At 50.4% G+C, this 27,620-nt stretch overlaps 5 protein-coding genes and 2 long non-coding RNA genes across 8 annotated transcripts; all 7 read left to right on the top strand.

Annotated features, from left to right (window-relative positions):
* The first annotated feature begins 2 nt into the window (after window positions 1-2).
* On the top strand, window positions 3-719 carry LOC310887529. The gene is made up of 2 exons (XR_014575743.1): window positions 3-67; window positions 140-719. It is a non-coding gene; the product is annotated as an uncharacterized lncRNA (long non-coding RNA).
* A 1,534-nt stretch (window positions 720-2,253) lies between these two features.
* LOC310887437 (uncharacterized protein) lies at window positions 2,254-4,357 on the top strand. 2 transcript variants are annotated; one of them, XM_083813416.1, is made up of 3 exons: window positions 2,254-2,365; window positions 2,807-3,695; window positions 3,798-4,357. In XM_083813416.1, exons 2-3 carry the CDS (start codon window positions 2,822-2,824, stop codon window positions 4,166-4,168), a joined length of 1,245 nt encoding a protein of 414 aa, XP_083669542.1. In that variant the 5' UTR covers window positions 2,254-2,365; window positions 2,807-2,821; the 3' UTR covers window positions 4,169-4,357. The 2 variants fall into 2 exon arrangements, with proteins under 2 accessions (XP_083669542.1, XP_083669541.1); XM_083813415.1 differs by having other exon boundaries at window positions 2,807-4,357.
* A 2,966-nt stretch (window positions 4,358-7,323) lies between these two features.
* Window positions 7,324-9,826, top strand: LOC310887436 (uncharacterized protein). The gene is made up of 2 exons (XM_083813414.1): window positions 7,324-7,450; window positions 8,011-9,826. Exon 2 carries the CDS (start codon window positions 8,026-8,028, stop codon window positions 9,571-9,573), a length of 1,548 nt encoding a protein of 515 aa, XP_083669540.1. The 5' UTR covers window positions 7,324-7,450; window positions 8,011-8,025; the 3' UTR covers window positions 9,574-9,826.
* Window positions 9,827-11,264: 1,438 nt separating this feature from the next.
* On the top strand, window positions 11,265-13,385 carry LOC310887287. Its single transcript, XR_014575705.1, has 2 exons — window positions 11,265-11,520; window positions 12,477-13,385. It is a non-coding gene; the product is annotated as an uncharacterized lncRNA (long non-coding RNA).
* Window positions 13,386-16,512: 3,127 nt separating this feature from the next.
* On the top strand, window positions 16,513-18,267 carry LOC310887656 (uncharacterized protein). The gene is made up of 2 exons (XM_083813805.1): window positions 16,513-16,621; window positions 17,732-18,267. The coding sequence occupies exon 2, from the start codon at window positions 17,753-17,755 to the stop codon at window positions 18,011-18,013; it is 261 nt and encodes an 86-aa protein (XP_083669931.1). The 5' UTR covers window positions 16,513-16,621; window positions 17,732-17,752; the 3' UTR covers window positions 18,014-18,267.
* A 3,741-nt stretch (window positions 18,268-22,008) lies between these two features.
* Window positions 22,009-23,336, top strand: LOC310887626 (uncharacterized protein). The gene is made up of 2 exons (XM_083813766.1): window positions 22,009-22,167; window positions 22,739-23,336. Exons 1-2 carry the CDS (start codon window positions 22,066-22,068, stop codon window positions 23,036-23,038), a joined length of 402 nt encoding a protein of 133 aa, XP_083669892.1. The 5' UTR covers window positions 22,009-22,065; the 3' UTR covers window positions 23,039-23,336.
* A 1,862-nt stretch (window positions 23,337-25,198) lies between these two features.
* Window positions 25,199-26,397, top strand: LOC310887630 (uncharacterized protein). The gene is made up of 2 exons (XM_083813770.1): window positions 25,199-25,332; window positions 25,809-26,397. Exon 2 carries the CDS (start codon window positions 25,830-25,832, stop codon window positions 26,106-26,108), a length of 279 nt encoding a protein of 92 aa, XP_083669896.1. The 5' UTR covers window positions 25,199-25,332; window positions 25,809-25,829; the 3' UTR covers window positions 26,109-26,397.
* The last annotated feature ends 1,223 nt before the right edge of the window (window positions 26,398-27,620 follow it).

Raw genomic sequence — 27,620 nt, 5'->3', positions numbered from 1 at the left:
GGAGGAGGTGGGTCTGGCCACCAAGGCCAAGTACCTGTCTGCATTATTGGTGGAGGAGGAGGAGGAGGTGGTTCTGGCCACCAAGGCCAAGGACCCATCTGCATAGGTGGAGGAGGAGGAGGAGGAGGAGGAGGAGGAGGTGGTTCTGGCCACCAGAGCCAAGGACCCATCTGCATAGGTGGAGGAGGAGGAGGAGGTGGAGGAGGTGGGTCTGGCCACCAAGGCCAAGGACCCGTCTGCATTATTGGTGGAGGTGGAGGAGGAGGAGGTGGTGGTTCTGGCCACCAGAGCCAAGGATCCATCTGTATTATTGGAGGAGGTGGTTCTGGCCAGAGCCAGGGTTCCTCTTCTTTTGGAGGAGGTGCTGGTGGAGGTGGTTCGTCGAGCTCTGGGGGTATGTCCATTCAGCAGCAGACCCAACCAATCTCCTGGCCACCACAGACTAAACATAAGTAGTGGCTTTAGAAGAGAACCTTGTAACAAGAAAGCCCAGAATGTAAACATGTCACATTTATTTCTTTCTCTATTAAATGTAAGAATACTCGTGTGATTTCTTTCTCCTCTTCATTGGAATATTTCTCTTCACCTCTCCAGATGACCAGAACCTCTGGTGGTGTGTATCAGTAACTTGCACCTTGATGCAGGTTGTTTGATATGTCCATTTTCTGCCTCGACTTTCTAACGCTTGCACAAGATAATAAAACTTGCCGCTCTAGAGAGCTTCAGTGTCTGAGTGGTTGGATTTTGTTTTACACCATGTATTTTGCGTTATTTCCCTTATGATGATTTTCTTCTGAGGTGATGTTGTTGTAATAAAACTCCAGAGCACAAATGCATTGAAAACCCACTGTAGAAGAGATCTTGGATTCTGTAAATATTTCAGGTCATCTTTTAATGTCGATTACTACACCTGACCCTGACCCATCAGACAAGGTCCCACAAAGTTAAATATTGCAAGCAGTCTCTCTACCTCACCCAGATACCATGAAATGCCAGAGGAAGGTGTAGATAAGTTAGGAGAGGAAAGATGCAAAAAACTCTTACCCTGCAGCACAAAGGATTGCAAGGCAGCATTACAGGTGTGAGGCTGAGCCCCTTGCACGTGCACAGTGAAGGAGCTCTCGGTGGTCACAGATGCACCAAGCAGCTGCTGGGAGAGAAACGAGGGGTCTGTCAAGCCCCGGCTCCAGCTTTGACCCCCTGGTACAGCCAGCAGCAGGGGCAGGACTGCAGGCAGCACCTCCAAGGGCAGAGATGTTGAGCCTGGAGCAAGTAGGGAGCTCCTCATTCATGCAGGAGTAAAACATCGCTCCAGGTATGAGTCTTCAGTGGGAGTTTCCCTATGGGAAGTGCTTTCTTTGATGTGGTATATTCTGGCAATTAGCAGTTGCAATATGGAATGGAAATAAACAGTAACATTTAATTCTTCTGGCAGACAGCTTGGCCTCTCCACTCCCATTTACTACTGCTTCAAGCAGGCTGGCAAGTTAAAGTTTAAAAGAAAAAATAGCCTTTGACGGTAAATATTGGAGTGAGAGGTTCTGGGGAGCCGAGGTGACAGTGAGGTGTCCCTGTTGCTGTCCCAGCTTCAGCCCCCGCACCCAGCTCACCACCACACCCCAGGCTGGCACAGGACTACCCCATCCCCTGCCTGCCCCATCCAGGGGATCCAGCCTGCACCAATCATTGCCCAGAGCATCCAGCCTGCACCAATCAGGATGTGAGGAGTCCAGCCAGCTGCACCAATGGGCAGGCAGGGACTGGAGCCCGGACCCCCTGCCCAAGCACCGGGCTGGATGCCTTCACCCCTCCTGCAAGGGGCAGCGTCCCCTCCTGCAAGGGACATCACAGCGCAGGCAGGACGGGTGTGCTGGGGTAGTCCAGGCATGGGGAACCTTCTGCCCCCCTCTGCTGTCCCATGGCTGCAGTCCTGCCCAGTGCAGCTCTCTCCTTTCCCTTGGGCATCTCCATAGCCCATCACGTACGATAAACACAGGGTCACTTCAGCTGCCACCCACCACCCCATCAGCCTCTCCCAGCGCGGGTGGGGGGCTCTAGCTGCAGCCCCATGGCCCCAGCGTTCGCCCTCAACCACGGGGTAGAGCTCACGCGACCAGACTATCCGCGGTCAGACTTCAAGTAGCCTAGGAAGTGATGCACCGGAGAGGCATCGATCTGATTTGATGAGTCAGGACAAGTGGGCTGATGGAGAACAGTTTGTTTCATAAATACACCCATCGCCATTCCTCTGGATGCCTCACATCCCAATTAGGAAAACTAGAAACGGTATAAAAGTTGCTGACTCTCCCAGGTGCTCCATTCGCTCAGCTTTGCTCTGCTCTCTGTGTTGCCAGAACAGGGAAGGGTAAGTCCATTTCTGCTGAAGGGAGCGATGCTACTCGGATATTTGTGCATACAAAACAGAAATGCTTTGGTGAAGTATGCCTGATGGGTGGTTGCTTGAAGGTCAGGAAGGTTGCTTTGGTGAATTTAAGTTTTTTTGTGGATATCAGCAGAAGCAGGATCATCCAATAATACTGGAAATAGTGTTCCAGGAGGATAGAGATCCAGATGGAACATCTATGAGATAAAAGACTCTAAATGAATGGCTGATTAGCAATCTGGTGCTCTCCTGTCAGCAAAAGGCTTTACATGTGATTGGGAGGGATGGATGACAAAGTACGTAAAGGAAGGGGCATTCTGTGACTCCAGAGGCTCTGCTTGAAGTAGCACACTGGTGCTGCTGCCTGGGGTCCGTGGGACAGCAGTGGCCTCCTTTGGATAACAAGCATGCTCTTCCTTGCAGAGTTGCTGCTCAAAGATGTGCTCCCGACAGAGCTCCGGAGGCTGCCATGAGACGTCCTCCCAGTCCGGGGGGTGCCACAGCGGGGGCTCGTGCTGCCACGGGGGCAGCTCCTCCAGCTACCAGGCACAGGGCTCCTCTTGCTGCGGGGGTGGCAGCGGGGGCTCTGCCCAGGTCATTGTGAGCTCCGGCGGTGGAGGAGGGGGCTCCTGCTGTGGTGGAGGCTCCTCAGGCTACGGCATGGGAGGAGGATACAGCAGCGGTGGCTCTTCGGGATCAAAGAGCATTATTGGAGGTGGAGGCAGCGGAGGGTCCTCTGGGTGCTGCGGTGGAGGATCCAGCAGTGGTGGGTCATCAGGAGGCAAGATCATAATTGTAGGAGGTGGAAGCAGCAGCGGTGGATCCTCTGGGTGCTGTGGTGGAGGCTCCAGCTATGGCATGGGAGGAGGATATAGCAGTGGTGGGTCTTCAGGATCAAAGAGCATAATTGGAGGTGGAGGCAGTGGAGGGTCCTCTGGGTGCTGTGGTGGAGGATCCAGCAGTGGTGGATCATCAGGAGGCAAGATCATAGTTGTAGGAGGTGGAAGCAGCAGCGGTGGATCCTCCGGGTGCTGCGGTGGAGGCTCCTCTGGCTCTGGCATGGGAGGAGGATATAGCAGTGGTGGCTCTTCAGGATCAAAGAGCATTATCGGAGGTGGAGGCAGTGGTGGTTCCTCTGGATGTTGCAGTGGTGGATCCAGCAGTGGTGGGTCTTCAGGTGGCAAGATCATAGTTGTAGGAGGTGGGAGCAGTGGAGGGTCATCTGGATGCTGCGGTGAGAGCTCTTCCGGCTATGGTATGGGAGGAGGATACAGCAGCGGTGGCTCTTCAGGATCAAAGAGCATTATTGGAGGTGGAGGCAGTGGTGGTTCCTCTGGGTGCTGCAGTGGGGGCTCCTCAGGCTATGGCATGGGAGGAGGATACAGCAGTGGTGGATCAAAGAGCATAATTGGAGGTGGAAGCAGTGGTGGTTCCTCTGGGTGCTGCGGTGGAGGATCCAGCAGTGGTGGCTCCTCAGGAGGCAAGATCATAATTGTTGGAGGTGGAAGCAGCAGCGGTGGATCCTCTGGATGCTGTGGTGGAGGCTCCTCAGGCTACAGCATGGGAGGAGGATCCAGCAGCAGCAGTGGAGGATCTGGCCAGAAGATCATTGTGAGCTCCGGAGGTGGAGGAGGTGGCTCCTCTGGATGCTGCTGCAGTGGGGGCTCTGGCGGGGGCAGTGGAGGTGCGTCCCAGGCCATGCAGCAGAAATGCCCCATTGTCATTCCCAGCACCCAGGGCCATCAGACCAAGCAGGCCTGCCCCTGGCCCCCCAGCCACAAGTAACAGCCCTGGCAGCTCGGTGCTCAGCACCAACAGCCCTGCCTCTGTCTTACAAGCTTGCCCATTTCCTTCCTGCGTGTCCTCATCTCTTCTCTTCCCCTCATGCACCACTGCTGTGCTGTGAACTCCCAGAAGACTTTTGTCACCCTTCTTTGTAACATGAAATAAAAAAAATGCTGCATATAAAAAGAACTGTTTTTGCAAAGTCGCTTTTATCCTTTGTCAGTTCCCTGTTTGCTTTCAGATAGTGAATAATGCATCAAACACATTCAGCTGAGAAATCTGCCTGCAGTGCCGGAGCAGATGCGTATTAACAGGTCTTGCTTGAGAGAGATCTTGTTGCTTAAGGAGAGTTTGGTGTCTGTCTTGCTAATAGTGCCCACCAAGGCTGTAACTTAACCTGGGGAAGAGCTCCATCTCCATTTCCCCTTCCCAGATGAGGAAGCCAAGCACAAGCTCTGGGTTTTGCTGCTGGGATTTCAGTGCAGGCAGCAGCATCCTTTGGAAAGACTCAGCCAGGTTATTATGTTCTCCATTTCTCAAGTTTTATCACAAGGAAACCACGCATTTTGGTAGGCAACATACAGCAGCATTTGTGCTAAAGTCAGTAGCAAGGCATCTTCGGAATAGATGTCATTCGGTCTTGTGTTCAGTAAATTTTATGCTAAAGGTTTCTGTGTCCATCTCCCACACACACCTGATAGGCAGGTAACAACGTTAGGAATGTAAGGGTAATTTTCCAGAGGTGATCATCAGCCATGCAAATGCTTGAAGGGCCACAACTTATCAGATTGTGTGTGAGCAGAAAAATTGGAGAGCTCCCCTTATGCCAGTGGTATCTTCATCGTGGCTAATGCCATCCAAGTCAGCATTGCTGTGCATGAAGAAAGCAGCTGGGGTAATGGACAGCAGGATCTGGCCGAGGTTCTTCTCTCTCTCCACCAACACACACACCAAGGCACCATCCCTTGAGGTGTTTGCAGTGCCACGACTGAAGGATAACGAAACCTGCCTGCCTGTCCTGAGCACAACGGGTCCACCGCACAGAAAAGGACCCAGACACTGCATGTGGTGGTTTTACCTTGCTGGGCAGCTGAACTCCGCCACAACCACTCTCTCACTCCCCCTCCTCGGAAGAGGAGTGGAAGAAGAAAAGGAGAGAACTCATGGGTTGAGATAAGGATAATTTAGTTAAAGAGAAAATAATTATTAAGGCAAATTATTATTAATTAAATAATTTAACTAAGAGAAAGGGGAAAAGGGAAAAATAAATAAATAAATAAATAAACAAGCAAAGGCCGCGCGGAAGTGCAGAGGAAAGAAATTACTCTCTGCTTCCCACCAACGAGCGATGCTTGACCACGTCCTTGAAGCGGAGGCTGAATGCACGTAGCCGCTGTTCAGGAGGATAGACATTTTCACAATGAGAGCCCACCCCTCCCCTCTTCTTCCTTTTTCCACCTTTTATTGCTGAGTGTGACACCGTATGGTATGGAATATCCCTTTGGTTGGTTTAGGTCAGCTGCCCTGGTGATGTTCCTTCCTCCCCTCTTGCCCACCCCCAGTCTGCTGGCTCTGGTGGGGTTGTAGGAGTCCTGATGCTGTGCCAGCACTGCTCAGCAGCAGACACAACGCTGCTGTCATACCAGTGCTGTTCTAGCTACACGCGCAGAGCACAGCACTGTACGGGCTGCTGCAGGGAAAGTTAACTCCATCCTAGCCAGACCCAGACACTGCAGAGCAGTGTGGCCCAAATTTGGGTCAGTCTCCCCATGAAACCTTTTGTATCCCACCTGGCCTTTACCCAACATAAGTATCATAACAGCTCTTTAACCAGGGGGGCTTGATGGGCACCCCTCCCGCAGCAGTGGTTCCAGCCACACTCTTCCTCCACGTAGGCTGAGCAGCACACGTGTGCACGTGTCACAGGCTCTGTGTTTCCAGCCCTTGCACGGGGTCTGCGTGCACACAGGTGGCGCGGTGCTTGCAGGAACACTTCTTGCCACCCCTGCCAAAAACCTCCACAGCTTTCCCTTGCAGCCTGGGTCCTGATGAGCCACAAATCCTGGGTGCCCCTCTGTGCAAGTCCCTACAAGTTAAATCCAGGGATCAAGGTGTTGTGATGCTCTGTAGCGTGACACCCACACTTCACGGCTGAGAGCCAAAGTTGCTGTGAGACCTTAGCTTTCCCTTTGGTGACTGAAGCAGGGCTTAAGCTACTGGAGGGAGTCCAAAGCAAAACACAAGAAGCCCCCTGCATCCCCTTGCCTGGAGACAAGGCTGATGGTCCTGTCCCTATGCCACTGGAGCTGCATGTGTGCCCAAAACTATGTTCATCGTGAAAGGGCTGGGCAACCTGTTGCCACCGTCATGCATCCTCTCAGATAAAACCACCCAATTATACCTTCCTCTACTCCATCTCTGTCAGGGTGGATGCTGTTGTCAGCCTCCAAGCATGCATGACGCAGTGGAAGGATGAAGGTGCTACAAAGCACGGCAGCCCGCGCTGCAGTTTCCGTGCTGACAAAGTGTCATTCTCCAGAAAGGCACATTTCACAGCAAAACACACAGATGTCCCCCTAACCTCAGCTGCAGGGGGGCTGGCCAGCAAAGCATCACCTCCAGAAGATCACCTGAGACAGAGGAAACACTCAATGTGCTGTGCATTTCCAAGGGTAGGGTCTTGATGGCCTTCAAATGAGCTTTTGCAGACGGAAATATTTCAAGACCTTACTGGCCCTGATCACTCAGCCCAGTGATCAGGGCACCTGGGAAGCCAGAGCTGAGCACAGACCTTCCCCAGGTCCCTTGGGACTCTGCTCCAGCACATCCTTTGCCCTCATCCTTCCACCTAGCCCTGCCTTGCTGCAGCCTCCATCCCTCAGCATCCGCTCTGCCTCCACTCTCTGCTGAGCACCCAAGAGGCTGCAGCCAAGAGGAAAGGGAGTGGGGAGCCCCCTGTCAGTCCTGGGGGTCAGACCCCCAGGAGATATTGACCCCCAACATTTCAGAGCAAGGCTCCCGGAAGTTAATCATTAAGTAAAAATAGCAACTAGGGTTCAAAACGTAATTGGTACATCATTGATCACCTCTGTATCACCTATCTGCAGCAAGTGAGTCAAAGGAGGCAGGTGAAGCCAGGCTCAGTAAATAAATCTATCAGCATTCCTTAGGGTGTCTCACTTCCCTTAAGAGCCCCGTTGGTTCAATATAAAAGCTAACATATCCGACGGCTCCTCACTCGCCTACCTCCGAGCCTTGCACGCGTTTCCAGCTGCACGGAAGGTAAGCCCCTTGACACGGGAACTTTCCCAAGCCTTTCTCAGAGAGGTCGCTCTACCTGCGGTCTTGGAGCACATTTTGAACAGGGGAACCATTCCAGCTCAACTTCAATTCTCCAAAACCTTTGCGGTGTGCCTGCAGGACTGCCTCCCTTACAGAAGGGGCTGTACCTGGCACCCTCAGGGTACTCAGCCATGGCTGGGTTTTAGATAACCGCGGGTTTTAGCAGCCTGTAAATCCAGAAGGATTTCCAGTGGGACTAAGCTTTTCACAGACTGCCAGGTCTGAGCTTGTCCGAGCAAGCACACAAATCTCTGGGGATGTTCTCCATGTTCCTGTGTGCGGCGTTTTTCTGTACATGAGTGATCAGAGGGACAGACCATGGGTGGTTCTCAATTCAGGTCTTCCCTGCTGTCTCTCAAGGGAGAGGGGCTTTATGAAGCTGACATTGCAGTAGGACCGGAGAAGATGGGGCAGATGGGATAATGCAAGAATTCGGGTTTGCCATGATACCTCAGCAGCATCTCTGAGGGGCTCCTGAATAACAGCTCTGTTCCTTGCAGGGTCGCTGCTCAAAGATGTGCTCCCGACAGAGCTCCGGAGGCTGCCATGAGACGTCCTCCCAGTCCGGGGGGTGCCACAGCGGGGGCTCGTGCTGCCACGGGGGCAGCTCCTCCAGTTACCAGGCACAGGGCTCCTCTTGCTGCGGGGGTGGCAGCGGGGGCTCTGCCCAGGTCATTGTGAGCTCCGGCGGTGGAGGAGGGGGCTCCTGCTGTGGTGGAGGCTCCTCAGGCTACGGCATGGGAGGAGGATACAGCAGCGGTGGCTCTTCGGGATCAAAGAGCGTTATTGGAGGTGGAGGCAGCGGAGGGTCCTCTGGGTGCTGCGGTGGTGGATCCAGCAGTGGTGGCTCCTCAGGAGGCAAGATCATAATTGTCGGAGGTGGAAGCAGCAGTGGTGGATCCTCTGGGTGCTGTGGTGGAGGCTCCAGCTCTGGCATGGGAGGAGGATATAGCAGTGGTGGGTCTTCAGGATCAAAGAGCATTATTGGAGGTGGAGGCAGCGGAGGGTCCTCTGGGTGCTGTGGTGGTGGATCCAGCAGTGGTGGGTCATCAGGAGGCAAGATCATAGTTGTAGGAGGTGGAAGCAGCAGCGGTGGCTCCTCCGGGTGCTGTGGTGGAGGCTCCTCTGGCTCTGGCATGGGAGGAGGATACAGCAGTGGTGGCTCTTCAGGATCAAAGAGTATAATTGGAGGTGGAAGCAGTGGAGGGTCCTCTGGGTGCTGCGGTGGTGGATCCAGCAGTGGAGGGGCTTCGGGTGGCAAGATCATAGTTGTAGGAGGTGGAAGCAGCAGCGGTGGATCCTCTGGGTGCTGCGGTGGAGGATCCAGCTACGGCATGGGAGGAGGATACAGCAGCGGTGGGTCATCAGGATCAAAGAGCATTATCGGAGGTGGAAGCAGTGGAGGATCCTCTGGGTGCTGCGGTGGGGGCTCCTCAGGTTACGGCATGGGAGGAGGATACAGCAGCGGTGGGTCATCAGGATCAAAGAGCATTATTGGAGGTGGAGGCAGTGGTGGTTCCTCTGGGTGCTGTGGTGGTGGATCCAGCAGTGGTGGATCATCAGGAGGCAAGATCATAATTGTAGGAGGTGGAAGCAGCAGTGGAGGATCCTCTGGATGCTGCAGTGGGGGCTCCTCAGGCTATGGCATGGGAGGAGGATACAGCAGCGGTGGATCAAAGAGCATAATTGGAGGTGGAAGCAGTGGAGGGTCCTCTGGGTGCTGCGGTGGAGGATCCAGCAGTGGTGGCTCCTCAGGAGGCAAGATCATAATTGTTGGAGGTGGAAGCAGCAGCGGTGGATCCTCTGGATGCTGTGGTGGAGGCTCCTCAGGCTACAGCATGGGAGGAGGATCCAGCAGCAGCAGTGGAGGATCTGGCCAGAAGATCATTGTGAGCTCCGGAGGTGGAGGAGGTGGCTCCTCTGGATGCTGCTGCAGTGGGGGCTCTGGCGGGGGCAGTGGAGGTTCGTCCCAGGCCATGCAGCAGAAATGCCCCATTGTCATTCCCAGTACCCAGGGCCATCAGACCAAGCAGGCCTGCCCCTGGCCCCCCAGCCACAAGTAACAGCCCTGGCAGCTCAGCGCTCAGCACCAACAGCCCTGCCTCTGCCACGGCACCGCTTTCCCTCCCACGCCTGGCTGGTTTCCAGCTTCCTCTCAGCGTGTCCTCTTCTCCTCTCACCCCTTGGTGCTGCCTCCCCACGCCGTGAACTCCAGGATCATCAGCCTTTTGCCCTGCTGCTGGCGTTGGAACGTCTTTGATCAGACACTTCTGCTTTTTCAAACAGCTAATAAATGTAATCATATCACAAAGCATACTTAGTTTGCAGTTTCTTTTTTCTTGTATTCTCAACCAGCTCCTCATTTTCTTTGCAGCTAGGATAATATCTGAGGAGCTGTATGCCTCCTTTCTGTGGAGGAGATGGTCAGTTCAGCAGTGCTTTGCCACAAAGTGAGCACTAAAGCCACCCAGCTCACAGCCCAGGAGTCTGTTGCAACTTTCGTTTCCCCTGGGCTCCAAAACAGAGCAACTGCACTGCCTAAAACACCAATCATGCACATCTCCCAGTGTCCCTGCAACACCTCTGTAGGGTGCTTCCCCCTCACAGCCATTCCAGCCCCTAGGCTCCCCCAGGACTGCAGCATGTGAGGATGCCCCCAGAGCAATGCAGAGCTGTGGGAGGATGAGGCTGAGCTCCTCAGGCTTGCTCCTGAAGTTCAAACACCAGTGATGAGCCATGTTAGCAGCTGTCACCACCCAGAGTGGCTGATAACGCCATGCCGATGTCCATGTCCTTGCTCTTCCCCATTGCTCCCAAAGCTTGGAGGGGTTCTGTGCAGAGGTGAGCCTCTGTGCTGGCTGAGCCAGCCCTGGGCCAGGCAGAGGGAAATAAAGCCAGCAGCACATCCCTTAGGCCGCCGAACACACCACAGCACGCCTCCAGGCCTTAATCCCTCCTTGCCCAAGCTCTGGAAACCTGCTACTAAATGCAATACCGAGGACAGCAGCAACACCCCTTCGCACTGCTTACAGCCTGGTAGATGTGGCCTTGAGCCAAAGCTGGGATTCAGCATCCCTAGGGGAAAATAGCTTGGGGCTGAGCAGACCCAGTCCTGCCAGCAAGAGCCGAGCTGGGGCACCAAGGGTCAGGCAGCACCACCAGCATGGCCCCTGCGCAGCCCCCTGAGGCCAGATGGAGCAGCCTCCCTGGAGGCCCTGGTACTCGGTGGTCTTCCCAAGCCAGAGGAAGGGCACAGCAGGGGTGAACGCAGAAGGAAGGCACCTGGCAGGTTACTCCTTCATTTGAAGGGTAATCCTGCCACAGAGGATTTAAGTGTTAGGACATTTACACTTTTGCAATTCTCTCCAGGGTCCATAAGCTTTCCCAGAGCATCTGTAGCATCCTCACCAAATACCCAAGCCAGGCGCTTTGCTTTGGACAAGCTCCTGGTTCAGAAAATTCCCCTACAGAACCACCAGTAAGATGTTGGAGGGTGCTGGGTGCAGCCCTGGATGAAAGCATCCCCACGCCTTCCCCTCTCCGAGTACCCCTCTATCACATCCGCCTCGGCAGCGATGCTGAAGCTGGACCCAGGCACCACCACCATCTGCCCCACGCTCACCAAGTTCTCATTCTCAGCATTTCCCTGCACCCACGCTGCCACCCACCTCCCCCAGTGTTTCTGCCTCGCTGGGGACAGGAGCCGTTCTCCTCGCTTTGGGCAAGAGCACAGGAATAGGGTCATTAAGCAGAAAATAGGATCATTAGGCAGAAGTAGCAATTACCGCCGCATGCAGCACAGTGAGCAGCGCGAGGGAAAGATATTGATCAGTTGTCATGAGTCAAAGCAAACACTGAAATCAGTGTTTGATTGGTAAATAAATCCTTGCCATTCCTTAGGGTGTCTCACTTCCCATATATGCTAAACGCCATATAAAAGTTCCCGTGTGTTAAAGCTCTTCATTCAGTCAACTTTAATCTTCTAAATGTGTTTCCAATGGCTGACGGGGGTAAGTCTGCTTTTTCTTCATCTTTATGATTGCATATTCATGGGAGATAGATAGCTCCATTTGAGATCTCAACCCATGCTGCCTGAGCACCCCTAGCAAAGTTCTTGGTGTCTGTATGGTTTCCTCCTATGGCACAGGCTTTATTACACTCTCCCTTGGACCACTGGGAAGCAAAGTAAAGTCAGGTCACTGGACTGCAAGCTCAAGCAGGCTGAAAACACAGCTGAGTCTCTAGCGGGATCAGCACAGGGTAACTGGCAGTCTTTGCAGCTTTCAACGTTTGAGAGATACTTTTTATATTATTTAATAACAAGCCTACGTTGTACTTCCTAGTGGTTACGTGGGAAGTCTCCCATGGCTGGGCTGCTCACCTTATCTAAAGCCCCCTGGGGACACTAAGCAACGGCTGCAAAAATACAGACGGCAACGTCGCCTCACATGGAAATCTTGATCCCCTGCTCTTGCAGCACTTTATAAACAGAAGCAAAGATAATCCATGCTGTCTTTCCAGCTCATCATGAAGATGAGTGGGGGGAACCGTCATGGTTATTACACAGATTCACAGATTCACAGATTTCTCTAGGTTGGAAGAGACCTCAAGATCATCGAGTCCAACCTCCGACCTAACACTAAGTACTCCACTAAACCATATCCCTAAGCTCTACATCTAAACGTCTTTTAAAGACCTCCAGGGATGGTGGATGTTGGATTAGATGTTAAAAGAATATATTTCAGATTCTGATTCTCCAGAAAGACAGCCTAGAGTTTAGAAACAGAAAAGCTATCCCAGCAAAAGTCAAAATGCTCTTGTATTTGAAGATCAGCTGAGCAGTGTCCTGGCATTGCCCCAGGCCCTGGAAACACCTTTCTGACCGCACCGCCTGCAGTCTCCCTGCTGCCAGGGTGCAAACCTGAAGCAAAATGAGGCAGTGAAGTTTTTCTTTTTCCTCTTTCAGATTTTTCACTGTCTCCGAGGGAGATGCTCCCGCCAGAACAGGGGCTACAATAATGACATCCCCTCGCACTATGGAGGATGCCACGGGTGCTCCTCGAGCATCGAGGGACGGGGATCCTTCTTCTTTGGCGGGGACGGCTCCGTCACCTGCAGCCGGGAAGCTTCACCCTGCCCGGCCATGCCAGCATCCTCCACCTGCAGCATTGCAGCAGGGTACAGCTGTGGCGGGGATGGGGCTGTTATCATAAGCAGTGGTGACAGCGGGGGGACTTCCGGCTGGAGCTCCGCAGGGGGGACAGTCCCAGCCTACAGCACCCGGCGGGGAGCAGGATACGGCATCGAGGACGCGGGACGGAGAATGGTTGGCAGCTCAGAGGGTGGTGGAGGATCCAGCTGCTACACTGGGAATTTGGGCATCAGTGCGGGAAGAGGCTCCAGCTATGGAGGCAATGCATGCCACAGAGAAAAGGCTTTAACCGCGGGTGGGAGCAGTGGGGAATTGGGGTTCTCTAGCGGAGCATCGGGCTACGGCAGCGGGGAATTCTCCAGCCCAGAGCTAAGCTCTGGAGGTGCTGGGTCCTCCCAGGCCATTCAGCAGAAGTGCCCCGTGGTCATTCCCGACATTGAGACCCAACAGAGCAAGCAGAGCTGCCACTGGCCCCCCAGCCAGAAGAAATGAAGGAGCCAGCAGCCACCCTTGCTCACGCAGACGTGCCCTGGATGTGCCACGCTGAGGCTTTTCCAATGGACCGGGAGCTTTGAATTCCTCGCATCAGGCTGCGCTTTTAATGCTGTTGGGAGCACCACTGGGAAAAGGGCTTCATGCTTTGGTGGTGGGAAAAGATTCCTTCCTCCATCTGCTTTTTTGCATGGATTGGGAAATAAAACCTCATTGTCTGTGGGAACTTCAGTATCAGGATGGTTTCTTTAATTTCTGGCTCCTTCATTCAAAGCACAGGCAGATACCCAAACAGTCTACTTGAAGATTTACTTTCCCCTATATATGACATATGTTTTACGACTAGACCTAAATGTAATTTAACTTTAGTACAAGTAAAATGCACAGCTTTCACCAGCAGGAGAAGCTGCTCCATTTGGCTCTTGCAGATGCTGGAGCTCCCCCTGATGCTTTCCCCACCAAGAGGAACTGCTCTGCCCTGCTGAGCCTCGGCAGGGGAGCAGAGGCCAGACCCTACAAGCTATGTTAAGCAGATATGCAAAACGCCCAGGTGATTTCCGCCTGATTATTATTTACAGCGTGACCTTGGGAGTGCAAGGCTGTTTACTTGGAAACAATTACACGGCAGGCTCCCGTCCCAGCGAGATTGCAAGAGATGTCGTAAGCTGGAGCACGTAAACGTTTGCTTGCACCAGCAGCATGAGGCAACTCAAACAAGCTGGTTTCCTTCCTCGCAGCAACCTGCTTCATGACATTTTTTGATAGGATCAGGCCCTAAATTACGTGGAGGTAGAAGATGGTTCCTCTGTGCTGATGGGGCAGTGCGGGGGAGGCTCGAGTGCCAGGTCCTGCTTGTGACTTGGTATTTGCCAAAAGTTACAAGTTTCAGGATTGTTCTCTGGGTTTTTGGACTCCTCCACATGTTGGTAACAGAGGAAAAAACACCCATAGATCCATGCTCACTTAAATTTACAATTCCACTGTAAAATATTTTTTACCATTGCTTCTTTCACTCACCTGTGAGGATTTTAAACCTTTTGCCTCCATAAATAACCAGAAAACTTTGCCCTGATGTTCGTAAAACACCACACCTTACAAAAACCCAAATCCCCTGAGCTCCAGCCCTGTGTTCAGTGCCATGACAGGTATCTTCTTGCTGCAAAATGTTGTAAGACTGGAGACCTGTAGTGCAGGGAACATTACACAACATTTTGTCACCAGCCATAATAAATTCCATTCTAAAATTAGTCATCCTTATCACTTATTTGCATCTACTTATATTTCTAAAATCTACCTCTTCGTTATTGATTTCTATTATTTTCCCTGCTTCATCTGGTAGGATCAAAGGTAGTGAAGAACTCAGAAAGCTCAAACAACTTCTGAAAGACTTCCAGAAGACACAGTAAAACCTGGAGTAATCAAAAACTTTTTGGCTATTCAACTAACTGACAAAAATAAAAAATAAAAATCCAATAGCACCACCCCCCAAAAATTAAATAATTGAAATTTAGACCTGTTATTCACTGTCCCACCCAGCTCGTTCTTAGAGGCTCATCTCAACAAGCACAGCACAAGCTTAGGCGCTAACCAGGCTAGATGATATAATAATAAAGCAGACCCAGCAGAGGAGGATGCTTTTGCACCCAGAGTTTGAGCACAATGCTGCTGGGCCCAGGGCTGCATCTCTTTGGATCCCTGCATCCCTGGGGCTGCTGCGCTTTGCATGCCAACATGCGGGGCTTATCCCTCCATCATGAAGCTGGGTGATGCGGAGGCTGGGTGAAAGAGCGGGCAAGCACACTCGCGCGTTTGCACTCGCACGTTTCCTCCCCGCTCTAATCACAATGAGGGAAGAGAGATTTGCTTTTCCTGGCTACAGGTCCGTGATAGCGTCCCTGAGCGTGTTGGTGCCTGCCAAAGCCCCTCTGCTTCTGTTTGTAAACAGGCACGGCAAACGGTAAACATGGATCTGGCATCTTGATGAAAGCCGTGGACTGATGCCTCTGGATAGAAACTAAAGAAATTGCTTTAGAGATAGCATGTGGGAGGCAGCCCTCTGCTTCAGAAGCTCCGTCAGTCTCTGCCCACCAAAACCTCACAACTCCTTCGTCTGCAGAAGGAGCTAAGATGCAAAACAAGCAAAAACACTGAGCGAGCACTGCAGGAATGGCACAGTCTAATGGGAGGGAAAAGGAGAAATCAGGGCTGTTGCAGCTCAGCCCTGGGCCAGGAGCTGAGTAAGTGTCTGTGACATACAAAGCGGTGGTTGCACAGACGATTGCAGCGGAGCCGGGCATGCAGCAGCCCGCTGCTTTGCACCGCGGGGGAAGCTCGAGCCGGGCATCGGGTGCAGGGTCATGGTCCCTGCCCTCAGTGCTTTCCTCACAGCTTACTCACGAGCAAGGTTTGCCCCATCGGCAGCTGTAGGCGTGTGTTTCCTGTCACAGGCAGCGGCCACTTCAGGTAGAGGTGACAAAAAAAAAATTTAAATGTTCAAAAAAAGGTCATTTTAAAAGAGTGATTCTCTTTGATGTTTTTCAGCATTGGCGAGGAAAAATGTCAGCAATGAATATTAGTGGTAAGTGTGTCAATGTCAGTGAAATGGCTATAAACATCAGACATGAGGGGAGGAAGACAAGTAGAGAAACCACACGGCATGTTGGGGGAATTCACAGGTACAAGCCAAGGCTTCCAAAAGTGGCCAGCATTTTTTCTGCCTGGCTCTGACAGGGCACTTTCCAGTTGTAGATCTCAGTGCACTCCCCATGCCTCCATCTTCATTAACCGTGTTTTATTGCTACAGAAAATGACACTGGCTGAGAGAGAAGGGGTCAAGAGGGGCCCTTGGCTCCTGACCCACACCGCTTGCTGGCACCTCCAGATGTCGTACAGGTGAAGGCACCTTAAGAGATGCTTATAGAGGATGTGTGGTGGGAACTTTCTAATAGCTTGCCATTACTTATGGCTGGATAGTGGTGGCTCTTGTCCACCATGCACGACCCTGCCAAGAGAGCTGAGAGGCACCACAGACAGGTGTTGTGACCTCTCCTCCCCGCCAGACTTAGGGCGAGAGGTTTCAGCAGGGCAGAAACCCAAAAAACGCCACCTTTGCCATCCATTTTGCAATATAAAACTCATCCGGGCATGATGGTGAGACAGCCAAGCCACCCACACGGTTTTCACTCTTCGTGCATTACAACCCGTGTGGGGCAGGGTGGCAATTAAAGCTGTGTAACACAAGGAAGACAATCTACCATATGACAAGTCAGTCAAAGGAACCAGGTTGAATAAGCTTTTGAAGGTGGTGGATAATTAGGGGTGGGGCTGTTTTGTAAATACGTTGGTCATTTTTCCCCAGGGGTTATTGCATTTTCAGGAAGAGAGCTAGGAACCATATAAAAGTTCTCGGATGGGAGAGCAGCTCATTCACTCAGATCCACTCTCTCTTCGCAGACTTCCCAGCCAAGGTAAGTTGTTGCTGCATGGCTAACATTGCATTCCCAGGAAAATCTGCTGAAATTAGATGAGCTATGCTCTTACAGAGAGGGCTCAGTCTGCAGGTGCTGGGATTATGGCCAGCCAAGTTCTGCCTCCCTGGCGGGAGCAATTTGCTCCATCAAAACTGGTCTCCAGACTGCCGATGCTAAGAAGCAGAAATATCAGGTGTGAATGTATTTGGGTTGCTTCAGTGCTCATGATTTCTAGTATTTGAAGGACAAACTGAAAATAAAAGAGTAAAGGGGATGTGGGAATGAATGAGAGATGGCAGGCTGATTTTTCAGAAGAAACCTTCAGGTTCAGCCGGGGACTCTAATTGCTCTTACAAGCCTGATTCCTTTACCTAACTGTTTTAGAATATGTAAATCTTCAGGAGCTGTAGGTATTAAGCTGTCCTTAAAGACATTTAGGAAATAACTGAGAAGGCAGATTTAACCTAGGAGAGGAAGCAGCCTGAAGAGCCTCTGGATCTTCTGAACTGCTGAAACCTCAGCTCCAGGGGCTTGGTCCCTCTGAAGGGGGTCAGATATGCCCACGGGATATTCCTCATGCCCTAGGAAGTCAGGCAGCAATGAGCTGTGGGTGTGCAGGGAACAGAGGGTGAGGAGGGCAGAAGGAGGGAGGAAGGCACAGGAGTTTCTTCATTTTGGGAAACTGGCTTTGAAAGTGTATTTTGCTGCTGCTCCAATACCAGCAGTCCCAGCTGCAAATTCACTGACTGTGCCCAGGAGCCCAATTTTTCAGACCCCTGTGCTCCAGCATAGACTGACAGCGGGCAGCGCATCCGCTCCTCCCTTGCACAGCTTCTCCCAGGACATCTTGCACGAGTGGGATGCAGCAAGGGAGAGCAGGGAAATGAAATGTGGAGCCGGGCAGAAATGGAGACTGGGGCCATGGTGAGGGCATTTTTCTGGTGCCAGTGATGTGGGAACGATGTCCCAAGGTGAGGAAGCAGGATGGGTGGGTGGGCAAACCCTGCAGAGCCCCAGCAAGATCGTAAACACACTGAGGAAATCTGAATGCAAAGCAGGGCGTGGAAAGCTTTGTGCATCTAACTACAAGGGTTTTCTCCTCCCTAGGCTCCCCGCACCGATCAAAAAATGTGCTCCCGTGGAGACAGAGGCTGCCACAGCAACGAGAGCTCCTCCTGCCACAGCGGCAGCTCCTCCTGCCACGGCTCCGAGGAGGTCGTCTGCCACGAAGTGAGCGCCGTGCAGGATGTGACGCCAGTGGTGGTCCTGCAGCCCCAGGGCCCCGTGGTCACTGTGCCCGGGCAGGGGCCGGTGGCACCCGTCCCCTGCCAGCAGCAGCAGCAGCAGATCAAGCAGCCAGTGCAGTGGCCCCCACAGCAACAGAAGTGAAGGGCCGAGGATGCAGCAACGGTCAGCCGGCTGCAGGGCTGCGCTCGCCCCTCGCCTCCGCAGGGTGCAGCCCTGAGCTTGGGCAGGTCTTGCCCCTTCCCTCCAGCGCAATGTGCCTCTCCTGCTCCTGCGACGTGGTGTTAGCACGTCCGAAATGTGATTTGCCCTCTCGCGAGCAAGTATTTGAATCCATTCATTTCCTGCTTCTGTCTCCAGTAGCAAAGATGTGATATTAAAACCTAAAGCTCACAAAACTTGATGGTGTCCTGGTGTGTTTCCAACATTTCCGCTTTTAGCATCATTTCCAAGCTCACCTTTATGAATGAGAGCTGCCTTTCACAGCCTGCAGACAGCTCCCCCCCTTCCCACAGCACTCCCCAGGCAGCAGCGATATGCCACAGCTCCGATCCCCAAACCTTCAGCACCTGCCAGGCAGATCCAGGCACTGGGTTGGACAAAACTGTCTGGAGCTGGAGGTTAAGGTCACCCTGGGATCTGCGATGCCAGGCCCTGCGGCTCAGACTCTTGGCAAGTTTTGAAAGAGCAAAGCCTAAAAGCAAAGCCTCGGGTTTGCAATACCGAGTCCTCCGTACGTGGCTGCCAAGCACAAAAGCAGACTCCATCTAGGAAGCCTGAAAGTCGCTGATGACCATAAACAAAAGGGCATAAGGAGAGGGAGGACCCCATTATACTTAATCTTCCTTCTGACCTATGCTAGGTATGGAACATGGGGTTAGACAGATATTTTGTGCAAGATAACTTTACCTTCTTTGAAAATGCCAGCAAGGGCCCATATTGCCTAGATGAAATATTGGTTAATGGAAAAAAAAATGGGGGGGGGGGGGGGGGGATGAATAAAAAAGAATAAAAAAAGAAAAAAAAACTTTTTCTCAGCAGAAACCAGAAAAGTGCTGAGCTTTCCTAGCAGATGTAGAAGAAAAAATAAATAAATAAAAGAATATCAAATGGAGAGATGTCCTTAAAAATCAGCAGCTGTGTTTCCCATTGCACTATCCCCAGCGTGCACCAGCACAGAGGCAGATTGCTGCCGAAATTCATGCCTCCGTGGGATGAGAGCAGTATGGTGTGTAATGCACTAGATATTTAATTAGTGAAGGGTTTGCACTGAGTCTTTGAAAGAAACAAGAAACTTATTATTAGCACTTGTTTTATAATAACTGTTAATTAAAATAATGAGGCGCATGGTTCCCGTATATGAGGGACATGATTGCAGATGGAAGGGTCAGAGACGTGCAGCCCTGGACTGGCAGGAGGTCATTGCATGGTGCCACCAACTGTCCCCATCCTCCAGCCACCAGGTACCTGTCTCCCCATGCCAAACCTACCCTACAGCACGCAGGACGTGGAAACCAAACCAGACAGGAGGGTCCGGGCTGGGTCTGGGCCTAACTGAAAGCCTTTGAGGGAAGGGGAGATAAAATCTCTTATCTTAGTTCTTTTAAAGCAGTCCAAGTTCTCACCTACGTGCCCAGCTAAGCTGCAGTGCTGCAGGTTGTGTCATTCGTTTAGGGAAGAGCCCAAGGAACAGAGACAGCAAATCTCACCTTAGCTGCAGTTTTATTATCTCAGCTCACATGGCTGGGAAGAGGAGCCGGAAAGCAGATTGCGTAAATTCAACAAGAAATCGTCCTCACCTCCCTCCTGCTGCAATGGCACCTGTGCCAAGAGCAACCTCTGCAGGGGACATTTTCTGGACATGGGCTTGAGCCATCCAGCAGAAAAAAGGGTACAAGAAATGGGTTGCAACAAGCATGTTAAACCCAAGGCAAACATCAGAATAGGGAGAGGCGAGGAGGAGTGCTCCCAGACCACGTTTCTCAGCATGAACCACAGCTATAGGATCCCATGGAGCTCATGGCTGCCTCCAGCTGCATGCCCAGCCAGGAGCCCACCACCTCCTACCAGGTTGAGTTCAAACTGACGAAGGATGCCCCCAGGGGAGAACACCATTTCAGGCCCTGGGTACTCCGGCTGGAAAGGTCACCTGGTGCTGGATGCAAGGAAATCTCTTTCCACAGCATTTCTTTCTCTACTACACTTAGAGATAAGCAGGGTTAACCAGGGATAGAGGGCTTTCCTACAGTAAATTGGGACTTCTTTTTGTCCTTGTTTTATCTTTGTCTATGTGATATTATCTTCTGGATGACATATTAGACACTATATAAGAGCTTAGTCCAGAAACCTTTTTATCATCATTTTTAATAATTAAATGTGATTCATCAGTGAAGAAAAAAAAAAAAAGAAAAAAAAAAAGGAATATTCCTTATAAAGTATCTCTCACCTGAACTATTTAAACAAATTGTTTAGATTTAGGCAGAGCCAAGTCAAGACGTAGCGGGTAAAAACAGAGCTACAATCTATAAATAGCTTTCCATAAATGATCCAGATCATCAGTCTAATCACATACCTTACTGAACAGGGGTACGGTGGGAGAAGTAAAGCCAAGCTGAAGGGAAGGGGCTGAAAGAGGAGACCTTTATAGAGGCTGCAGTGGTGAGGCACTGCAGGAGCACAGGGGCTCTGCTGTCCCCTGACCACAGCCGCTTTTATTCGCTGCCCTTGCTTCCCGGCAGCTGACTCACCTCTTTTATTTTACCATCTGGTCTCTTCAATATGACGATAGATTTACTGCCACATGTGACCAAAGGTTTCTAAAGGCATCACCTAACTACAGCCTAAATAAAACATTGCAGCGAAGTATTTATAGGTTCATTCTGTACATTGTGATACTGAAGCACAGACACAAATAGGCCAGTTTGAGGGATCCCGGTGAGTCAGGAGAGCATCACCCAAAATCAGTTGTGCCTGATGTCTAATCCCACAATGCCATCCCTGTGCTGACACATTCTTGCCTTTTATGTGAGAAGAAAATGTAATTGCTGGGTGAGATGGGCATGACCTGTATGGGGACATGGGAAGGAAGCCTGGAGTTCACCTGTGATTCACATGAAAATCCAGACTCGGGAGCATGTACCTCTACCGCAGCTGGCTGGTTTGTTTGTTTTTTTTCTTGAGCTACAGCCCTGTCCAATGTGTATTTCCACAAGAGCTGCAGAACTGAAAGTAGGGCAGCAATACCAGGAGAGTGCTCTGTCCCAGATAATAGTTCATATATCATCTTCAAAATTCCTTCAACATAACTAGATGATCTTTGAGGTCCCTTCCAACCCAAGCCATTCTATGATTCTGAGATTGTATGATTCTATGATTATTGTGAAGTTTAAGAACTTCCACCTTATGCTGGAGGCAGGCACATGGCTCACCTGCTTACAACCTCAACTTGTAAAAATTTCCCAGAAGTAAGCTAAAGACATATTTCATTTAAAATATTAGGAGGAAAATAGGAATAAATTAAAGAAGGACAAAGGAAAACAGGAACAGAAAGTAACTATACCTCTGGGAGCATGAACAGGACTTAAGAATGGTGGGTGCACCTCAACCCATTCTGCTCCAGGCACTCCATAGCGCTGCCATCGGCACAGTATTGCAGAATTAGGCTAAGGCAGCATCTACAAGAGGAAAAAGAATCATTGATAGGACATACCATATAGACAGGTTGGAATTATCCATGAGGGACTTATGAGGGCTAATTCCGAATCTCTCATTAAAGTTTCCGGTTCCATTGAGCAATTCAGTTAGAATATTCCTGCCCTAAACATAATCCCCATGAGTTCCCATTAGTAATCAGTTTTCTTCACACACAGGTGTGATGACGTTTAGCTCTCAGTCCATGTAACATCCCGGCACAGCTTGAAGAATTAGTGTTTCTGAATTGCAAACACCTCTTCCGCTCGATACTTGCTGTCCATGACCAGATCTATTAGTATCTTCGGTACTGGCGTCACTTCGCGCGAAATACCTTCCAATCTCTTTCATAGGGAGGTGAAGGAATTAAAGCACTATTAATAACCTATGGGACAATTATAATGCTAAAAGCACAATGCATCAAAGGGAAAATGTCGGAAGCTGAATACAGTGGATAAAAATGGGCTGGGATATGTAATTAGGTTACACTTGCCAAGAGATGTCTCATGTCCCAGATAACCCTCTGGAACAGTATAAAAGCTCTCTCATCCTGGTTACCTTCATTCGCTTCTCTGCTCCTATACACCTTCATTTCTGTTGCTAAAGGGGTGAGTTTAATTTTTCTGTTTCTCCTGAGTTTCTCTACGAAACCGTCTGCTTTCATAGAAGCTCTGGTAGAGCTGGAATATGATACCTATTTCTTCTCTCTGGGCCTTGGTTATGACAGTGACCAAGTTCTTGTTACCTACGAATGAATGCAAATGCTAACTGGGATGTAGACTTCACAGGAAGAGGCACAAAACAAAACAACAGAAAGATTGGAAAATACTGAGAGAGAAGGACAGTCAGAGAGCTTTATGGAAAGATTTCTGAAGTTTTCGAAGAGAAGGCACTGGAGAGTCTGGGACTGCTTATGGGCAAGGGATAGTTTGAGTAATTTTTTGTCTGAAGAGAAAAAGGCGCCTGTAAAAGGTCATTTTTTTTAGGGGGGGATATAAATCACTTCCCAATACCTAAGCAGCATTGAAATCATCTTCTTATCCATGAAGAACAAGAAATTAGGAAGAAAATGGGAAGCTCCAGAGCAAATTAAGGCAGGCAGGTAGGCACTTGCACATTGGTGCTACTATATCAGCATGATGGTCTCTCTCTCTCTCTCCCTCCCTTTTTTCCCAACAGCTTTGCCGACTCCCCAGGAAGATGTGCTCCCGTGGATCCTGCCACAGTCGCGAGACCTCCTGCCATGGCTCCCGCTCCTCCTGCCATGACTCAGGGTCCTCCTGCCACTATACCTTCCAGAGGGAACCCGTGCCCCAGTTCCCCTGCGTGACGCCGTGCTGCACCCCCGTGCAGCGCTACTGCCCCCCCGTGCAGACCTATTGCCCCCCTGTGCAGCGCTACTGCCCCCCCGTGCAGCCCTACTGCCCCCAGTACACCAAGAACATCTGCAAGCTGCCGCCAACGTACCCCAAGTACTAGCACCAGGATCCGGACACGCACCCACCAATGATGCTCTTGATGCCTGAAGCTCAAATCGCCATTTCTCTATTCCCATTTTTGGTTTATGTGAATCCTTATATACCTCTTTTGTGATCTGAGTTTTCTTCAAAATATAAATGTGATCTGTTTCAATGTATTTAGCATGCAACACCCAGTCTTTGTTCTTCTCTAAAAGGCTGGGGATGATTTATTCTGGTAGTGGCTTATACATGATATTTCTGTGTCATCCTCCAAATGTGTAGATGAGACAATAAAATTCATTTCCAAATATAGAAAATGTTTATGCTTTTTTACTCATCTACGTTTTTACATGAGAATTATCTTTACCTCTGTCTTCTTAGTCACAGCTCCTTGTTCTTCTCTTCTCAATCACCACAAAATGCCCACATCCCAAAGTTTCAAAATGAATGAAAGCCAGTCATTCCAGACACACTTCTGCAGCAGACGAATGCATTTATGTACAGCATACAGGGAGCTTGTCTGTACCCTGGTTAGCCTGGGACTGTCATTCTCACTTCCCTAGTTCAGCAGTGCCACATACTGTGTTTGTTACTCTGACTCAGAGTTGCAAAGGTTTTGAGGTGTCCAATAAATGCAAATAGGCACCTAGAGGACTTCTTTAACCCTCCTCTTTCACTGAACTTCAAATTACTGTTTTCAGCAAATATTGCACACACGTTAAAATAAATGTGAAATCTCTGTCTACTTTTTACAACCTAAGACAATTCTTATCTTCCTAGTCACCAGCCCATCTAGCTGAGACATCTGTTCTAGAACAGGATCGCTTGCTTCCTTCTGCCAGTTCCTCTCCATCAATTTCACAAAGAGCTCCACAATTAGCTTCAGCCTAAATGACTAACTTCTAGTAGCTACACTGGGGTGAAATGAATGCACCCTGCAAGACAGAGAACCAACACAAGGGTCTTCCCAAAGTATACTAAGCATGATGGGCAGTAAATTTATCAACCTTGTTGAACCATTCCTATATTCCTTAGAACTCACAGTGCTGTACAGAAGGCTCCAGGTGAGATTTTCTTAAATAAAGGCTAGCTTATTTTTTGCTGAATCATGGCTTGAAAAATAAAAAATAATTTAAAAAATATTTAAGAAAAAAAAAAAAAGATAAATCCAACCAGAACATGGAGGCATGCTGTCCCGGGATGTGTTTTCAGGTTCAGAGTGAGTTAGCATCTCAACAACACTGACAAAGTAGCAAGCTTTTTTTCTTTTTTCTTTTTTTTTTCATTTGACATGAAAATACCCTCCAAAAGGCATCTCTACAGGGATAGATGCCAATTCATGAACTCAGTAAGCAACTTTTCAGACCCTCTTGTTCTGCTTGCAACAGCACTGATCCACAGGGTGCTCTTGAGGGTTCTGGCAGCTCCCACCTGGATAAAAATCACAAGTAACAAATACCCATTTCTTCATTGTAAAGTCAAGTCCTAGGCTGCTCTAAGAGAAACCCAATACTAAATGGTGAAGCACTGCAATGAGTTAAAAATTACAAAACTGCTTAAGTAAGGCAGAAGCCTGAAGCAATTGGGGATCTGAAAACAGGGTGCTAGTAGGTGAGAATTTCCCAGCACTTTCTGGTTAATATTTGAAATCCTCTTCTTCTGGGAGCAATGCAAATGGGATGGTATCATGGCACAAGGAAAAACAGCCAATGGTTTGTGAACTCACAAACAGAATGAAAAAATTGGAATTGGGAACATCCTTGTAACGTCATCTCCAGTGTTGAGGCGTTAGGTGCATTTGAGCTAGTCACCAGGACTTCCCCCTAAGTATGGTCCATGTGAGTTGTGGATGTTAATTACTGTCCCTTGTGTCATGAAAAACATATCAACAAAAATGTGAGTCTGCCACATGGACAAAGGGGCAGCATGCGGAGCAGGAGTCAACACTTTTGAATTGCACGTTGATGCAATACTGGTTGCCTAATGACAAATCACTCAATAACTTTAGGGTTAGGTTCTTTCTAATATGCAACTACGAAATTACCCTCAAAATCCCCTTATAAAGCAGATTAGGAAATCCATTGCCAATTAACATCTCAAGGGAAAAGTACTAATTGTTTTTCCCGACTGTCAAATCGGAAGTGCTAAAAACTACACACAGAAGATAAATATGAACGTGACTACATGATTAATTGTCAGCATTGCCAAGAGATGCATAATTTCTTGGGCAGGTCTACTACAAGTATATAAAAGTAGCCATCTCCTGCTCCTTCATTCAGCTTCACTTAGTGCTCTTCCCTGCTCCGACAAAGGGTAAGTTGGAATATATTGAATTATCTGTTGTTTGGCATTAGGACACCACTCGGGACATTTGGTTGACTGGTTCTGTGTTGAGACCTTGTCTTTCTCTTAGATGTTTCTTGTTTTTAGTTTATGACAGGGAGCCTTTGGGATCTAGCAAGGAACTAATTTCCAAACAACATAGAGACAGAGGGAGAGATATCTGAGCTGAATGACTGCTAAGAATCAGATGTAAACTTAAACCTTCAAATGCCATCAGCATTACCTTGCTGATTTACGAAATTTCCACCAGAACAGGACCACTACAGAGTATCCCTTAAAAGATATGGCATTATCAATCTCAGAATCATCATCTTGCACATATGACAAAGGACAGGAAAATGAAATTCAAGAGAGAAATTGGGAAAAACCTAAGTAGAGGGCAGGAGCTTGGAGTGGTGTTGCCGTACGAGCATGACAGTACCTCTCTTCCTCTTTCTTCCCCAAAGCTTTGCCGACGCCCCGGAAAGATGTGCTCCCGTGGATCCTGCCACAGTCGCGAGACCTCCTGCCACAGCTCCCGCTCCTCCTGCCATGACTCAGGACCCTCATGCCATTCCACCTTCCAGAGGGAACCCGTGCCCCAGTTCCCCTGCGTGACGCCGTGCTGCCCCCCTGTGCAGCGCTACTGCCCCCCCGTGCAGATCTATTGCCCCCCTGTGCAGCGCTACTGCCCCCCCGTGCAGCCCTACTGCCCTCAGTACACCAAGAACATCTGCAAGCTGCCGCCAACGTACCCCAAGTACTAGCACCAGGATCCGGGCACCCAACGCCGGCTGCCTCCTCCTGCACGCCCAGACCACGCAGCGCCCATTCTTACAGCTGTCCCGGGGATCTCTGCCCTGTGCCTCACCGCTACCCCACATGAAATCGGACCCAAAGCATCCCGCAAGCAGTCCTTCTTTCCAACGACGCAGGAGATGGCCCTTCCAGGTGTGCCGGGCACAGTTGCCACCGGGAAGCCTTTGATGCTGCACGCTTCTGTTTCAGGCTCCTCTGGATGGGGAAAACAATAAAGCTTACAATTCATGAAACCCACATTCTCTTTCCGTTTCTTTTCTCACTTTCCAGGGCCTTGGAGGTCTTCTAGATTTTTCTCTCCAAGGTTCTTCTACTTGACATGGGCCCCATTGTCCCTGTCCAGCAGCAACTATTCCTGGGGACATCAGGGGACAAACGGGGACATCAGGGGATATCAGACAGATTAGCAGAAGAAAAAGCTCTCAGCTCACAAATCTCCATGTGCATCCCAGGGGCTGAGCAGCACAAAACTCCCCCTCCTGACTCAGACCATCAGCTGCCCCACACACCTTCTTTGTCCCAGGCTCTGCAAAAAAAAACAACACCAAACACCACTGCCTGCAAACTCTGGCTTTGGGGCACAAGCAGAGATTGTTCCCTGGAAGGGCACGAAGGAATTCACAGCTGTCCGTCCCTTAGGCAGTCCATGCAATGAGGTACTCCAAGCTCAGACCCACAGCCTCGCCACGTCACTGCCTTCAGCTTTTTTTAATGCCTCGGAAAAAAACAGAAGCCATGCACTCCTCCTACCTGTGCCACCACTGCTTGTCACTGGTGTATGCTTTGGAGTGGAGAAATGGCCTAGCATGTGAATGTCAACCTCACGTTAGATCCAGGTGCAGTAGTGTAGCACCAATCCAACCCCTGCAATTCCTTAGGATGGAGAAACCATCAGCCAATCCCTGCTGAATGCAACCGAGCCGGTACCAACACCCACATCACTCAAAAACTGCATTTCATCACTCCACGTTGCCCTTTCCTCTTGTACTCCCCTCAAAGAACAGCACACCATCAGTGGCAGCTCCACACAGTCATATTTCCCCTAGCGGGACCTGAATGTGAGAGCTCAGAAACATCGGTGAGCGGGTGTAAAACAAGGACGCCCCACTTGGGGAAGTCCTTGCAGGTGGTGGAGAGAGCGAGGGGGAATGCCAGTGGGACGCTGCAGGCTGAAGCCTGGAGGCCAGCCAGGAGAAGCCTAAGCACAGGACGGGCACCCACAGAGGGCAAGCACCAGGGTCACCGCCTGGGCACTTGCAGCCTCCTGGGGTTTGGGATCCACAGCAGAGTGACCAAACACCCCTCAGCAATTCACGCAATCCTCTCTTACTGCACAAAGCTCAGTGCAAGTCACTGCATCGCCTCTAACCTAAGGTATTCCTTGGGCTGTGGGACACCCGGGTTCTGGAGAGAAGGGAGAAGAGGTTCTGGGAGCAGGTATCCAGTTAGATGGATGGGTA

This window comes from Anser anser (assembly GCF_964211835.1).
Source record: "Anser anser genome assembly, chromosome: 28".
Taxonomy (NCBI): Eukaryota; Metazoa; Chordata; class Aves; order Anseriformes; family Anatidae; genus Anser; species Anser anser.
This window is presented reverse-complemented; position numbering and strand designations above follow the sequence as displayed.